Genomic DNA, 15,054 nt, shown 5'->3' with positions numbered 1-15,054 from the left:
TTAGACAGACACCATCGGTTACAGTCAAACGGTCTCGGACATCCAGATAGGGGTAGTCTAAATCCGGAGAGCAGGATGTGATCTCATTTTTCGTAAACAATCTCTTTTGATTGCCACTTTCACCTTAAATCATTACCGAACAGTATTTACGCGTTATATCAACAAGACTAGGTGTGATATCGTATTTGTGGACAATAAGTGACAGGGCTATGCTTCACCGAAGCACTCGCCGCGGGTGATCGTAGGACTATTTACAGATAGTTTCTAAACCTTGCATAGGATCTACTTACTAAGTGATCTACGTACATATACAGCACTAGCATGCTCCAGTGGGGCTGTCATACGTATCTCATCTGAGAATACAACAGGAGCTATGGTTCATGCACCTAAATCCCGTCGTCAATTGAGCGTTGCATACCCTAGGTTTGCTCATACTAGTAGAAAGGGCTTTCCAAGTTCTGAGCGCTAATGATTTTAGATATACATGATGGAACCCATTAATTTCAAGTCACATAGTTCATATAACAGATAAATACAAATCTGCACGTTTAGGGACCCTTCCACATACCCAGCAAGCTTCTTGTCCGTCTAGAAAATTAGTTTAATGGATCGGTGAATAGCATCGCAGCTTTCTGTAGTTATAGACTACTTAAATCTCCATCGCCCCTCTGGTGAGTAATTTTACACTTCATTATCTTCAGTATCCCCTTTCTGGTTATGATCAAATATTGCAAAGGCCCGAGAGGTCGCAGAGCCAATATGATATGCATCCCCTTAAGGGTCAAATGAAAGAAAGCCCGACATGTACGAATATAATGCTGGTAAAGTGACAAAAATGATTGCACACCGGAACAAATAAAAAAAAAAATAAATAAGTAAGCTACGCCAGCGAAGTTTTGACTGGTAGTATAGACTCAATATTAAAAGTTCTCATCAAGCGCATATATATAATATCTCTCGCTTGGTTCCACCCACCGAAAGAGGATTTGTCTTATGGAGATTAATCGAAATCTATAGTCTGATGTAGATAAGTCCATGCATGATGAGTATGGCAGAACTCATAATAATGCATAATGTCCTTCATTTATTGTTCAGCTGCCCCGGCTTCCGACTGGAGACCTTGGTAGCTAAAAGCAGCAATCAGCTGGTGCCTGACCCACTGGTCTAGGCTTTACAGTTCTAGCAGCTTCTACTCCACCGCCCACGTGACTGTAACTCCGCGGATCTTATTGTCACGGTCCCTTAGTAAGTACTAGTATGAGTGACTAGTACCCTGGTACGTTAGTAACCCAAGAGACCAGCACAGCAACTCTTACTCAGGTCAATCCCTCCGTCTTGTTATAGGACCTGGTCACTTTTCCGACAATATCATTTTTGCCCAGGTTTCCTCACTTGCCTTCTCCTAGCCCTCTGGGAGTGAACTTTATGTATGCCTGACTTCAAGATCTCCGCTTCTTTGGAGGGCCACGGCGATGATGTAAGAAGGTTCCCGGTTGTTGATGTCCACAACAAGTGGTATCTCAATTATATTTTTGACAACTGACCATCTCTAACGATGATTGCAGGTTCGTGCTGTGGCCTTCCCTAATCCGAATGCCGTGTTTTCGGCTTCTCGCGATGCGACTGTCCGACTCTGGAAGCTTGTATCTACCCCGCCCCCGACATACGACTACACCATCACATCCTCCGGCTCCGGTTTTATCAACTCCATAGCCTATTATCCACCAACCCCCGAATTTCCTGAGGGACTAGTATTTTCCGGAGGCCAGGACACTATAATCGAGGCAAGACAACCTGGTAAGGCGTCGGATGACAATGCAGATGCTATGCTTCTAGGACATGCCCACAATATCTGCGCTCTGGATGTGTCACCCGAGGGCGGCTGGGTTGTCAGTGGAAGCTGGGACTCTACCGCTAAGCTATGGAAATTTGGGAAATGGGAGTGCGATGTCACCTTCGAGGGCCACCAGGGGAGTGTCTGGGCGGTGCTGGCGTATGATAAGGATACAATTATTACTGGTAAGTATCATACTACTGGCTAAGTATACTGTATGACTCCCATGCTAATAATATTACAGGCTGTGCAGATAAAGCTATCAGGATCTTCAATTCTTCCGGAACCCTTCTGAAGACCATCCAAGATTCTCGGGATGTTGTCAGGGCCCTTTGCAAGGTTCCTGCGTCGAATCCCACTGGTGCACAATTTGCTTCGGCCGGCAATGACGGCGTAATCCGTCTGTACACCATACAGGGCCAGGTGGTCGCAGAACTTCAAGGCCACGAAAGTTTTATTTACTCTTTAGATGCGTTACCGTCAGGCGAGTTGGTGAGCTCCGGGGAAGATCGCACAGTGAGGGTCTGGAGCGGCACGCAGTGCGTACAAACCATCACTCATCCAGCGATCTCAGTGTGGGGAGTTGCTGCTTGCAAAGAAAATGGTGATATTGTCACAGGTGCTAGCGACCGGGTGACTCGGATTTTCACCCGGAGCGAAGAACGGGTAGCAAGCGCTGAGGTAGTGGAGCAATTTGAGAAATCGGTTAAAGAGTCCTCGATACCCGAACAACAAGTAGGAAAAATCAATAAGGAGAAGCTACCGGGACCCGAGTTTCTTCAACAGAAATCTGGCACGAAAGATGGCCAGGTGCAAATGATTCGACAAAATGATGGGAGCGTAACCGCCCATACATGGTCGGTAGCTTCGCAGGAATGGGTGGCCGTGGGCACGGTGGTCGATTCTGCTGCCAGCAGTGGAAGGAAGACGGATTACCTAGGCCAGGATTATGACTATGTCTTCGACGTTGACGTTGAAGATGGGAAACCGCCTCTCAAGCTCCCGTACAATGTTGCTCAGAACCCGTACGAAGCTGCAACGAAGTTCATTCAGGACAATGAACTCTCCATGAACTATCTCGACCAAGTGGCACAATTTATTGTCCAAAACACACAGGGTGCGACTATTGGCCAGTCTACCCAAGGATCGACTCCTGCTGGCGCCGACCCTTGGGGCCAGGAGAACCGTTACCGTCCTGGGGAAGCCTCAGCTCAACCTACTCAGCCTCCCGCTCAACCTGAATCCCGCCCCAAAGTCCTTCCCCAGAAAACATACCTTTCTATCAAGACCGCCAATTTGAAGGTGATTGCGAAGAAACTACAAGAAATCAATGAGCAGCTTGTATCGTCTGGATCGAAGGAGCTATCCCTAAGCCCCCCAGAAGTAGACACAGTCGTCTCACTGTGCAATCACCTAGAGACCCCGGAAAGTCTCAAACAATTCCCTACTCTGGAGACCGGGCTTGGATTACTGTTTAAGGTTGCAACGGGCTGGCCTGTGCCAAATAGACTACCAGGTCTGGATCTCCTTCGTTTATCTGCGGCTGCAACGCCCGTGACTGCTACCGCAAACTACAACGGCCAAGACCTTGTAACTGGGATCCTATCAAGCGGCACATTTGATACTTCTTCAAATGTCAACAATGCAATGCTTTCAGTTCGAATGCTGGCCAACCTCTTTGAAACCGATCCTGGCCGACAGCTGGTTATGAGTAGGTTCGATCAGATCATACCAGCTGTAAAATCGGCACTGAGTAGCAGCGGTGCAACACCAAACCGCAACCTTACTATTGCAGTTGCAACTCTGTACATTAATGTCGCTGTTTATCTCACCTCTGAAGGTAGGGGGTCTGCCCCAGAGTCTTCTGAACGAGGTCTTGTGCTCCTCGCCGAACTGGTGCAGATGATCGTCGGTGAGAAGGACTCCGAAGCGGTTTATCGGAGCCTTGTCGCCTTAGGCACATTGATCAAGGGGCTTAGTGAAGAAGTCAAGAATGCTGCTACAGATGTCTACGATATTAACCAAGTCATAAGGGACGTGTTGTCCTCGGGTCCCGGGAAGGAGCCCAGGGTCAAGGGCGTCGTCGGTGAGATCAGGGAGTCGTTGCAATAAGGCAAAGCGTAAACGGTCTTTTTCGAGCATATGATGCACTCGAGGATTAGACACAATCATCTTTAATGATAGCCATGCATTTTACATTATTATTAGAGACGCAAGTTAGGCAATCCACACACGTTGTACATATGTGCTAACATCAAAGAACCACGTCAGCCTTCTTCTAGCAGTAAAACAATCGATACAATCGTAATGGACATCTTTAAAGCCTTCCCTCGGCATCAACCCCAACCTCCACGATTTGGTCAATGCCTGGGTAGTTGGGAAGGTCCAGGCCGTACTTCTCCGTGATACTCTTCGTCAAAAACCGACCACCGAGGAAATGCCTCCCCTGGTAATACTTCACACACGGCTTTGGCGCTGTTAAACTGATTAGATATTCTGGCATAAACTTAGACCCAGGTCCTTCCTTAGGTGGACCACCCTCTATATCCCAAGAGCTGGGCGCATCGACGCTCAGTACAGGCACCGAAGCTGCCTCAATCTGAGAGATGATGGTCGGGAAAGGGTCACGGAGGGGACCACCGAAAGAAAAACCGAAAATTGCATCAACTAAGAGATCAGCAGATTTGATTGCGACAGGGAAATCGGTAATGAATGGCACGGAGAGGTTGTCGAGTTGGGTTTTGAGACGCTGTTGATGGGTTTAGCTTAAGTAGAATCCACACTGGTTGGCGAACGTACCTGGTAAAGCTCGTTCTTGCCCTCTTTGGGATAATAAACGGATGGCTCATAGCCGTACTGAGCGAGGTGGCGAGCAGCGACTAGACCGTCTCCTCCTGTTATTGCCGTCAACCTGTGTCCCATCGTTGCGGACTTGATGTTGACTTGCCGTTATTTCCGGGGCCGCAAACAACTAGGATGTTCTTTCCAGCGCTTGGAGGATGTACGCGATGGACTGAATAGATTGCTGTCAGTGAGATCCGCTACTTGTCTAATTTCTTTCAGTTTGCACTTACCTGCTTGCGAAACAGACAATCCAGCAAGTTCCATCAGTTGGTCCAGGGACCATCCTCCAATCTCCATCAGGTCTTTGTCTAGGGATGCGGCATCTTTAGAAGAGATAGCCTAGATGAATGGCTTAGTTTGATATACAATTGGAATTATGTGGTAATTATGTGGTAAAAGGAAGCGCACCTTCAACGACATTCTGGCGGTTCTACTGTAGTATCGAATCGAGGCGGGGAGTGGATATCGTTTGAGCGCTGTCAATGAAGAACGAAACATATATCACTTAAGTGGAGAGACAAAACAGAATATTGTCGAGTTTAGTATCCCTCAGCTAACTTATAATCTGAACAATTGCTTATTTAAGTACACGATAGAGCTCAGCTCAATAAATAACCCAAAGAAGCTGTGGTGGGATCTAATTACATCATACCTTATCATCCCATACACCGCCTGACGCTAATCCGCATTCCGTAACTCCGGATCAACAGATTCTCCGGCAATCTGCGAAATTGCCGCGGAAGTCTTACTGTCCTGCTTCAGATTCAGCGTATAGACCTTCTGTCGGACACTCACTGCTGCCAGTCAATCCCATTCAGTCTTCAAAATGGTCGTCCGTATTCGCCTGGCCCGATTCGGGAACAAGCACCAGCCATTTTACAACATTGTCGTTGCGCAGGCACGGTACGTTTGTCTCGTTTTTCTTTCCCTTTTTCTTCCCGAGTCTAGACTTTACTCCATGAGCACAAGCCGAAATGTCCAACGAAAGAGTCAGCTGTGAAGCTAATATAACCTGAACATTACAGGAGTGCTCGTAACTCGAAACCCTTGGAGGTCATTGGCACTTACAACCCCATCCCGCAACGCCCTACAAACCTTTCCGACGAGGAAGCCCGCAGCGCAAGGCCATACAAGGAAGTATCACTTGACCGGTCCCGAGCCAAGTACTGGATCGGTGTTGGAGCGCAGCCCAGTGATGGTGTGTGGCGGTTACTGAGCCTGGTATGTGAAGGATGAGTCTAGAATACGAGGTCATACGGTTTGATAGATGGTGAACTGACGATAATGGACTACAGGCTGGCATCGGCGATGGCAGAACAAAGACAAAGAACTAAGATCTGTTTTGCTCATACCCGACTCTCTTATATTGATTTATGCATCGTTATCCGATCTTTGTGTCGGTGATTGAAGAGGATAGCCTATTTGACTCGATAAAATCTCGAGTGCTACGTTTTGGCATTTTCCATGGCGTTATTGCGTGAACCTTTTTCTGGAATATATTGGTTCGATGACCGGACCTTGTACCTGTACATTATGTGAGCTGATTGTGTTTAATTATGGCATGAGAGAATCGCATTCGTCGATTATGGATTGATAACAATAAATTATGGGGGGCTATGCTGCGCCATGAGCGGTTGATCTTCCCTGTCCGTATGCAGGCTAAGTCTGGGGCTCCTTGATCAATTTCACCGATTGCCGGCAAAGCCTGTGGGCTAAAGTATGCCTTGGGCCTATCGGGGATCGGTCCGGCATTGCAAGAAGAAACACGGGAGATATAATGAGCCGCTCAGTGGTCAAAGGTGTATATGCGCCGTATCTCTAGGTAGCCTCTGAACATATTGCCGAGTTGAAGTTGGCGTGTACGCAATTATTCCCTGTCTCGGATTTTGTGGTATCGGAGAACCGCGGTGATACCATACACCCTCAAATTTAAGCCCTATTGTCTTACATATCTCGAAAATGAGATATCTACGTCTCGAATCTCTCTCGTGACAAGTCCTAGTATACACCGTGTACGCGCTAACAATATGTCTACTACTCGTCCGTGCCCTCCACACTTCGCGTTGTAATGAACTAAAGTTAATACTACGGTATCAGTGGAAATTACGGCTGCATAAGCATCCGCATTACATGTGGTCAATGTCTACTTGTGCTGTCCTGGAGATGAAGCATCCGATTTGATGATTGCTCCTACTATGTAGTCAATGATAGCCTATATAAGCGTCATAATGAGCGACATATTATACAGATGAGACAAGGATACAGCCCATTTTACCTCACCTATCACCAGACATAGCCTCGAGATGTGCCATGATCACATCAATACGGAGCACTTGGATAAGAAAGTAGGCAGCAAGCCAACATCTGACATCATTCCAGTGAGTCAGCTCGTAGGCAGAAAGGGTTGGATGGTTCTCAATCACCGCAGCACAACGTATATTAGTAGTAGGCTACGCTAAACATGAGTGCTGGTTAGTAATATCCCTAGAATACGTACAGAATCTATTTAGTGCGTGTATCTAAAATGCTTCTGTCAGTGCTAGACCTTGCACTTCGTCCATCCACACCCCCTAGATTCGCATTAGCTTCTCTGCCCACCCCTCCTCTCTCACAGACCAAGTTGAAAGTGCCGGGCATGAACCAATCGTCGCGGGGAGCCCGGCGTCCAGACAGCATAGAGGCAAAGGTGATTGGTCAACGTTGGGAATTCCAGATGGAAGATCAGCAGTAGAGTTTGAGCTTTCCCACGGATTCATGGCAGCCAGTAGACTCCGCTCTTCGGCGCAGGGTATTCTCTACAGATTGTTGTTGGGAGATGGGGGCTTAGAGTTTCATCCGTCGACCTTTTACAGTTGTAGTTTATCTTCTGGCTGGGGTAAGTGTTTAGTTGGTTGTGGTCACGATGAACGACTAGGAAGGTTTGATATTTTTTTACATTGACTATAATTTTTTTCCCTTTGGTTAATTTCCCCCTAAACCCATTTCGAAGTCTCCTTGCAATCTTCCAAAGGTTCCTTTCGTCACATGAGAAAATCTATCCACGGACCGGACGAGTGACATGTCATTGACCGATACAGAGGTACACTTAAGGTACTGCATGGTGCCGACTGATAACGAAGCCTAGGCTCTTTGCATGACTAAATCCCACAAATCGACGAGATAAAGGAGGGTACATTAAACCTGTTCCTAGTCAACTAAGTTGTCAGGTCGAGTAATTGTTTGGCGCGATCGAGCTGTAGAAGTCATCGGCATCCGCGGTCCGAGGGGAGCTTCGATGTATGTACGTATGTACGGAGAAGAGCAACATTTTTCTGGTCAGCTGGAGGTTAAACGGTGTACTCCATATTGGCCGACTTTGGTGTTCATTGTTCTCGGAGAGTATCCTTCGAAGTCAAGGGGCAAGCTGACTCGTAAGTCATTAGTACTGAAAGGAAAGGAGAATGACTCCGGCTGAATGCCATCAATTCAGTGGACTGCCTATGAGTGGATATGCCTTCTGTCGCAAGGTATGCGGTACCTGAGTCAACCATTCAGTTCTAGTAAACAATAGAACCTTAAAACTGGGGCAAAAGATAATAAAAAGGAATGTGAATACGGGCGGAAGAAAACAAGCCAATCTAAGAATTTCGTTAATATAATTCAGTGTAGAAGGAATTTGTCCCTACACTCATTCCGGTATGGTCGAAGGTACACAGTATCTATCGAGGAAACGCTTCGGGCCTCTCTCCACGCCCTTTCCCCAAAACACACGCACTTCCACGTTCGCATCCGGAATACTCAGGCAATGTTTGCGTAGTAATAGAGAGACTTAGGCTTGCTGCACTCGGTAAGTCATGCTGCAAAATCAGGATATGACAGTGCCCACTCCAGGGGCCGACAGGCTAGACACTGGATCTATTTTAACAAAAGGCTTTCAGGGTCGATCGACTTCATACCAGTGCTCACAATAGCGCGTCGTGTCAACTAAATCGTCGGGTCGCGCATCTGGTGTTTAGCGGCTTCGATTGGACAGCCTTTTAGTTAGCGTTCTTAGTCACGACGTCGTTGGTGATTAATTACTTGCTTTCTTAGGTTTAGTTCGGCGAGTGTACTTTTACTCCCTCAATCTTGTCCTGGAACGGAGTCAGACTCGATCCGTGGACCAAAAGGACGCACTGCCGCCCCCAGTACACTCAACTGACACCATCGTTCCCTCCCAATTCCCTATTATTCATTCATTTCATTGTTATTGGGGAAAAAAGACCGTTCCGGACTTTGCAACGGGATACGCATTTCTGGTTTCTTACGATCGTTCTCTGCCTATTCCTTATCAACCTTTTTATTCTACTTTTCTTAGTTTTCCTTTCTACCAATCCATAACCCACCTGTCATTTCGTTCCCCTCTGAATATATATGATAATATATATATATCGTTTCTTTGAATTTGGTCCTTCTGCGAAATAATTACCAGGTAACGGCAATACATACTATACTACACGATCTCCCGTCATCCACTGTCCGTAGGGACCGACTGTACCATTGGAGAGAACCTGTTACCAGCTTTACTTACTGCCACCCCTCTCCGGCCTCCCCCCCAAAACCCAATCTAACTTTATCCTTCCCCCGAACTCTCTCACTTCTCTCCTGTCCTTTCATTGCTCCATCGCCCTTCTCCTCTTCCACCTTTACTCTTTCTTCCCACACCCCCCTGATACGATTCTTTTCTTCCCACCATCGTCTTCAACCATCTTTTCATCCTCTAGCCACTCCCTCTCGTTTCCCTTCCCTTCGCATTTGCTTCGTTCGCCTATTTCCGTCGTGCGATCATTATTCGTCTCCTTGTCGGTTGATCGGTCTACTCGGCCCGTTGTCGCATCGCTTCTTCATTCAATATTCACGATCTTGTTCGTCCTCGACTCGCCTTGGCGCATCTCAACGACGAATAAATGAATTGATTATTGTCACTGTCACTGTGGATGACCTTTTCAGGTTAAATAAACTTATAACCTGTGACGCACTTCTCAGCATTAGGCACCTGTCACCTGTTGCCTCCCGTTGCCCACCTCCCCTTACCTGGAGAACCTAATCCTACCCTTATCGCTCGTAGGATTTTGTCGATCCATTTAACAACTGGGATCATCGATCCGCGAGGCATGAGTGGCAGTTCGAATCAGTCTACCCGTACGAGTCCTGGGTCTTTGAGTACAACTCATCGCACGCCGTCCGTGTCGTCGGGCGCGTCGCCTCCGCATCAGTCGCTTCAGTCCTCTCAGGCGCCTTTAACGGCCCAGAATGCGATGTCGACCGACGTGTACACTTCATCCACGTCGCAGGCGTCAACATCACTAGGTCCCACTTTCACCTATCCATTCACTCCCCTCGGTCCGCCGTCGGCCTTCGATAACATGCCTTCCGCCACCATGCGCCTAAGCGACGCTGATCGGTCGGCGCAGGGCCTCAACGGCTTCATTCGACCCGGAGCGGGCGGCGCGATCCTAATGCGAAAACTTCCGAAGAGCACTAGTCTCGAGCTGTTGCGCAGCATGCTTCTCTTTGCTAAAGATCTTGTGGATATTGAGTTTGAACATAACATCCCCCCCGAAGACAACGGGTATGTGAGCGCAGTCGCACGGTTCAGTACGGTCGCCGCAGCCGAAGAGGCGCGGGCTTTGCTCGATGGCAAGCCGAACTCTAATAACGATGCGAACATGATCGTGGAAATGTATAATGGCCCTGTCGGCTCAGCTCTGGGGGGACCCAGGCGCAATACAATTGACCACACCGCGACGCGTAGCCTATTAGGAGGTGTTACGTCCAATGGACACTTGTCGCGGCATTCATCCCGCTTCAACGGTACTTTCCAGAGCCTGGAGAAGCTGACGGTGGCGAACGCATCCAACTCATCGGCCAGCGATGCCCTACCTCCTGAATCAAGTTCGCGCATGCATAGCATTTTCTCACCCCAGTCTCCGATCGGAAATGGTGTTCATGATCTGCCGCGCGTCAGTGGTAAGTCAATGATTGATCAGGACCTCGACGAAGATACGGGTGAGCTTCTCAAAGATCCTGTGGGCTATGCAGAGAATGGGCACTCCGGCTCTGTTTCCATCCCCCGTCGCTCCACCAATCCCCAGTTCCCCACGAATCAGTTTGCCAACATGTCACTGGCCACCAACCTGTCCTCGCCACCGTTGTCGAATTACACTCCTGGAGGCTCGGCCCATATGGGAATTCCTCCTCCCTCAACCGCATACCCCCAGTCCATCAACAACATGAGTGGGAACCACGGGCTCCCTTATGCCAATCCACATACACCTCGTCACAGTTTGCCTGCCGCAAACCCGAACGACATGAACCCGCCTTGCAACACTTTGTATGTGGGAAACCTGCCGCCGGACGCGTCAGAAGAGGAGCTAAAAGCTCTGTTTATGAAGCAGCGTGGATACAAACGCCTTTGCTTCCGTAACAAGCAAAACGGACCCATGTGTTTCGTGGAGTTCGAGGACGTGGGCACAGCTGGCAAGTCCTTGAACGAACTGTATGGCTACAAACTTTCCAACAGCATTAAGACCGGTATCCGTCTTAGTTTTTCGAAGAACCCCCTGGGAGTTCGTTCTGGGCAGCCAGGTTCCATGAGTGCATCCAATAATATTGCATCTCAAGGTGCAGTTTCTGGAGGTAGCAGCCTTGGTGGCATGCACAATCATATGTTCTCCACTGTCAGCGGGCCTCCTCCAGGTCTTTCGGCCCCTCCAGGCCTAGTGCCACCACTGCAGTTGCGCAACAACGGAGCCGTGCATCCCTCTGGCCATCCCCACGCACCAGTACCAAACAACGGCTCCTTCCACCCAAATACTGGCCTAGGGATTCGGACAAACCATATGAATTCCATGATGTCCCCCACCACTCCACTCTCCGGAGGGGTCCCTGGCGGTGGCTCGGGACCGAATATGGGAGGCTTTAATTCTTATTATCCTGACTACATGATGGGTCGGTAGAGAGATGCTGCATATCGTGGAGATAATGTCCGACATGTTTGATGACGATCACTGGGTTTCTGGCGCATTGGGGATTTGATTTGATATTTCACGAGCTAGATTAGCATTTGGAGGTTCCCCTTCCTCCTGGGAGTAAGGAACATGGGACTCTGGCTTCTATAGCTTGCTTGTCGTTTTCGCTTCTTCCCTCATCCTCCTTTCGTTTCCTTGCAATGTACTTGAACAAGACAGGATTGTGGGTTTTCCATTCTTATTTTCTTCTTTTGGGGGTGCATTATCGTCTTGACATTTGCTTGATATTTCCTTCTTCTTTTTCCTTTATACCTTTCCGACAAGTGGCTCCGTGTTTGTTAGTTATTCCCCTGTTGTTGTGTTTCCTACACATTCATACCCTGTGCTGTACTGCGATTTCTGAATTATTGATAATAGTGTTGTTCGAGGAGTTGTCTCAAGACGAGCTTTGTCTGTGGTCAATCAGTGGCATCGAGCCCATGTCGCATTCATTTATCCGGCGTCACTGTCTGATTCAGAGGGGTTTAGCAATGCTTTTCTTTCTACGTGGATGAGATTTTGTCACTTTGTCCCTTGGGTTTACGAGGAATACCATCCCCCCCCTTCTCATTCTTACTTGCCTTCGTGAATGCCTGCTTGCTTGCTAGGTCAAGGAAGCAAAGCTCTCCTATTAAAAACAAAACAGAAACAAAAACCAAAAAAAAAAAGAGCGGCATGATACTGGGTTTCAGCTTATTATTCCATCCCATGTTATGATAAAGGTCTGCGACGGTTACATGAAAACACCCATTGTGAGAGGCGTTCTTCAAGGGCTATACACTGAGATACATTTCTGGGATCCTTTACGTCCGGCTTTGGCCAGTTGATTTGTAGCGGATTGCTCTTTACTCTTCCTTTACTTGCATTCTTGCGAGCAGCGTGGTGGTTTTTATTGTTGACTTGGGGAGCATATCTGGGTTTTCTCATCCGGTTTTCTTCAACCCTTCATTTACAATGGCAGTTATTGGAGGGAAAGAGGCGTACCTACATCGATTTTTATCTTCATTTCGTGGGAATTTGCTCTTCGTGTACTTGATACATTCAATGAACTTGTAATCGCTATTGCCAGTGTGCCAGTTAAGAATCTTTACAATTAGTTGTGTGTGGAAGAGCCATGGGCTCCATGAGCTATACATGTATGTCCAGGATGAGTTAGGCTGTCGGTATTATCACGTGACCATTCCGCGCCAAAAAGTTTCTTCCTCGACCTCCGGTTGTTCTGTTGACATCTATCCTCTATACCACACACACACCCCCTCAACAGACATCAATTGGGCTAACCTGCATTGATGCAAGCCCATTGTGACCTGATATCCCCTTTTGATACTTAGATAGTGTTCTATTATACCCCACCACCATGCCACCACGAGTACAGAATCAGCTCGTGACCAACACTCTTCTCCCCTACCTCTCTTCCTCCTCCACCTCTACCTCCACAATCTCCAAGATCCCTACCCAATGTTCTTCCTCATCAATTACATCCACATCTCGGCGGACATGCCGTCCCTTCTCCTCGACTGTGGCCTCTCAAACGAAACTACGCAATGAGATGTTTACTTGGCTGAACGGTGAAGGCGCCGCTCTGAAAAACCACATCCCGGGGTCAACCAACTATCTCACACAAATCAAGGAGAGAGATGAACAGCCTGTCGGACGGACCCGTCCGTTCCCACTAAACCAAAACTTCGTCAGCGAGTCTATTTTGAGTGAAGAGCTGAGGAACGAGATCTACGACCGCGTCGTAAATCAGAAGAAGAGTGTCAGAGCTGTCAGTGTCGATCTGGGAGTCGACATGCGGAGAGTCGGTGCCGTTGTCAGGTTAGTCGAGTTGGAAAAACGCCAAAAACAACAGGTATGTGTTCCTCTCTTCTTCATTTCCCTCTTGGATCCTGCTCAGGCCCCTCCACGATGCAATGATGAGACAATTATAAAATCGATTAGTCTTTATGACCTGGTCTAACCGGCCGGGAATGGTTACAAAGCCTATTAACTGATTGCACCCAACTCCACTTGTTATATTCTACATATCAATTGTTGGGCTGGTTCATCTCTAACCACTCGAATCACAGGGTAAATCACTAGCTCTGCCATACGCTCGGGCCATCCATGAAATGGTACCCACGACACCCCTATACGAAGATACCCGTGACAACCGCAACCGCCCTCATGAGTCAATTAACGATCTTCCCGTCCACAAACTGACCGACCCTCAAATCTTCTACCCTGTCTCGGAATCCCGCCAATTCAACCGTGTCGATGCTGGTCGTGTCTTCTCCGCCGCCCCAGCTCTCGAAAACAAGCAAGTTAACGACGCTGCCGACCCGGCAGAAGCCGTCAGCCGCATAACGCAAAACCCGTCCCACATTGAAAAGGTCGGCAAAGGCGAGGCTGAGCAGCAAGTTCTCCAGCCCGCGGACGCCCGTATTCCTCACCCCCACCTTGTCGCGCACGAGCGCTTCCGTCAGTCTAGGCCAACTGAATACCGCGAGATCTTCAAGGCATACAACGAACGTCTCCGTCAGGAGGAAACCGCAGAAAAGGAGCGGAAGCGCCTCGCCAAGGAGCGTCAAGATCAGCAACTAACAAAGGTCCAGCCCGAGTCTTCGCGCTTCGAATTCCGCTTTAAGGACGTCGTCGTCAGCAAGGAGACAACCGGCACAGACGGTCGTGGCTCCAAGGCCCCCGGTCTCAGATACGGTGTCCCTAGCTACGAGCGGAAGAAGGGCCAGGTTAAGATCCCCACGCGTGTGGAGGTCTAAGGTCCGGGTTATCACCGCTAGTCGGGATACTCTTCCGGTCTCTGTCTCTATAACAATACCTCTTATCTTTCTTACGTTCTTGTATTTCTATGCTCCTCTGTACAGATATGGATGTGATGGGTCAGCGTTCGCTTGTACTTATAATTGAATCGAATTGACGTCGTAAAGACTAAATACTGATTAATTTCCCTGTGTTATCTTGTGTCTTAGAGTACAGTAAGACGCAGCATCGTAGACAATAATATTCTGGCAACCTCTCAAATATTGGTCGGTGGAGTAGCGTGAATAGTGCTAGCACAATATCAGGCTAATTCAAGTTTGCACTCAGAATAGATCCCGGACATCAATGCCTACAATCTCCTACCAGGATATTACGCATCTTGTTAAATGGAACAACCGAACATGAGAAATCTCGATCGTGTGCTTGAGCATGCCCCTGAAGGTAGATATATAAACATGAAAATAACCTGTAAACACCACGAAAGATGAAGAAGCTGCCCCCTTTAAACCAGCGAACAACAGTGCTATAGAAGGAATCAACAAGGGCTATGCTGGGTATCCATAGAAGCCTCAAATAGCGGAACAAGCG

General features: G+C 48.1%; 5 protein-coding genes across 5 annotated transcripts; 4 read left to right on the top strand and 1 right to left on the bottom strand.

The window, feature by feature from the left end:
- The first annotated feature begins 1,270 nt into the window (after positions 1-1,270).
- On the top strand, positions 1,271-4,068 carry F9C07_2284354 (putative polyubiquitin binding protein). The gene is made up of 3 exons (XM_041293414.2): positions 1,271-1,477; positions 1,566-2,019; positions 2,079-4,068. The coding sequence occupies exons 1-3, from the start codon at positions 1,430-1,432 to the stop codon at positions 3,944-3,946; spliced, it is 2,370 nt and encodes a 789-aa protein (XP_041147147.1). The 5' UTR covers positions 1,271-1,429; the 3' UTR covers positions 3,947-4,068.
- Positions 4,069-5,293, bottom strand: F9C07_2284353 (YjeF N-terminal domain-containing protein). The gene is made up of 5 exons (XM_071510690.1): positions 5,087-5,293; positions 4,909-5,017; positions 4,782-4,847; positions 4,634-4,728; positions 4,069-4,583 (listed from the first exon to the last, which is right to left on the bottom strand). The coding sequence occupies exons 1-5, from the start codon at positions 5,174-5,176 to the stop codon at positions 4,152-4,154; spliced, it is 792 nt and encodes a 263-aa protein (XP_071364223.1). The 5' UTR covers positions 5,177-5,293; the 3' UTR covers positions 4,069-4,151.
- Positions 5,294-5,504: 211 nt separating this feature from the next.
- Positions 5,505-5,914, top strand: F9C07_2071544 (mitochondrial 37S ribosomal protein bS16m; the record flags this gene model as incomplete). The annotated part of the gene is made up of 2 exons (XM_041293413.2): positions 5,505-5,581; positions 5,704-5,914. The coding sequence occupies 2 exons, from the start codon at positions 5,505-5,507 to the stop codon at positions 5,912-5,914; spliced, it is 288 nt and encodes a 95-aa protein (XP_041147145.2).
- Positions 5,915-9,810: 3,896 nt separating this feature from the next.
- On the top strand, positions 9,811-11,655 carry F9C07_6828 (RNA binding protein; the record flags this gene model as incomplete). The annotated part of the gene is made up of 1 exon (XM_041286614.1): positions 9,811-11,655. The coding sequence occupies one exon, from the start codon at positions 9,811-9,813 to the stop codon at positions 11,653-11,655; it is 1,845 nt and encodes a 614-aa protein (XP_041147144.1).
- Positions 11,656-12,874: 1,219 nt separating this feature from the next.
- On the top strand, positions 12,875-14,650 carry F9C07_2284350 (mitochondrial 37S ribosomal protein mS45). The gene is made up of 2 exons (XM_041293412.2): positions 12,875-13,558; positions 13,776-14,650. The coding sequence occupies exons 1-2, from the start codon at positions 13,064-13,066 to the stop codon at positions 14,463-14,465; spliced, it is 1,185 nt and encodes a 394-aa protein (XP_041147143.1). The 5' UTR covers positions 12,875-13,063; the 3' UTR covers positions 14,466-14,650.
- Positions 14,651-15,054: the final 404 nt, after the last annotated feature.

The sequence above is a fragment of the Aspergillus flavus genome, chromosome 5 (genome assembly GCF_009017415.1).
Source record: "Aspergillus flavus chromosome 5, complete sequence".
NCBI classification, from domain to species: Eukaryota; Fungi; Ascomycota; class Eurotiomycetes; order Eurotiales; family Aspergillaceae; genus Aspergillus; species Aspergillus flavus.
Note: the sequence above shows the minus strand (reverse complement) of the source record. Positions and strands in the feature narration are given on the sequence as shown.

Bases quoted from the DNA above. Each gene is read 5' to 3' on its own strand.
- F9C07_2284350 (XM_041293412.2), top strand. From the start codon at position 13,064: ATGCCACCACGAGTACAGAATCAGCTCGTGACCAACACTCTTCTCCCC. The intron at 13,559-13,775 runs GTATGTGTTCCT...CTCGAATCACAG, and splicing joins AAAAACGCCAAAAACAACAG to GGTAAATCACTAGCTCTGCC.
- F9C07_2284354 (XM_041293414.2), top strand. From the start codon at position 1,430: ATGCCTGACTTCAAGATCTCCGCTTCTTTGGAGGGCCACGGCGATGAT. The intron at 1,478-1,565 runs GTAAGAAGGTTC...CGATGATTGCAG, and splicing joins TGGAGGGCCACGGCGATGAT to GTTCGTGCTGTGGCCTTCCC. The intron at 2,020-2,078 runs GTAAGTATCATA...ATAATATTACAG, and splicing joins TAAGGATACAATTATTACTG to GCTGTGCAGATAAAGCTATC.
- F9C07_2284353 (XM_071510690.1), bottom strand. From the start codon at position 5,176: ATGTTTCGTTCTTCATTGACAGCGCTCAAACGATATCCACTCCCCGCC. The intron at 5,018-5,086 runs GTGCGCTTCCTT...CCATTCATCTAG, and splicing joins CCGCCAGAATGTCGTTGAAG to GCTATCTCTTCTAAAGATGC. The intron at 4,848-4,908 runs GTAAGTGCAAAC...CAATCTATTCAG, and splicing joins ATTGTCTGTTTCGCAAGCAG to TCCATCGCGTACATCCTCCA.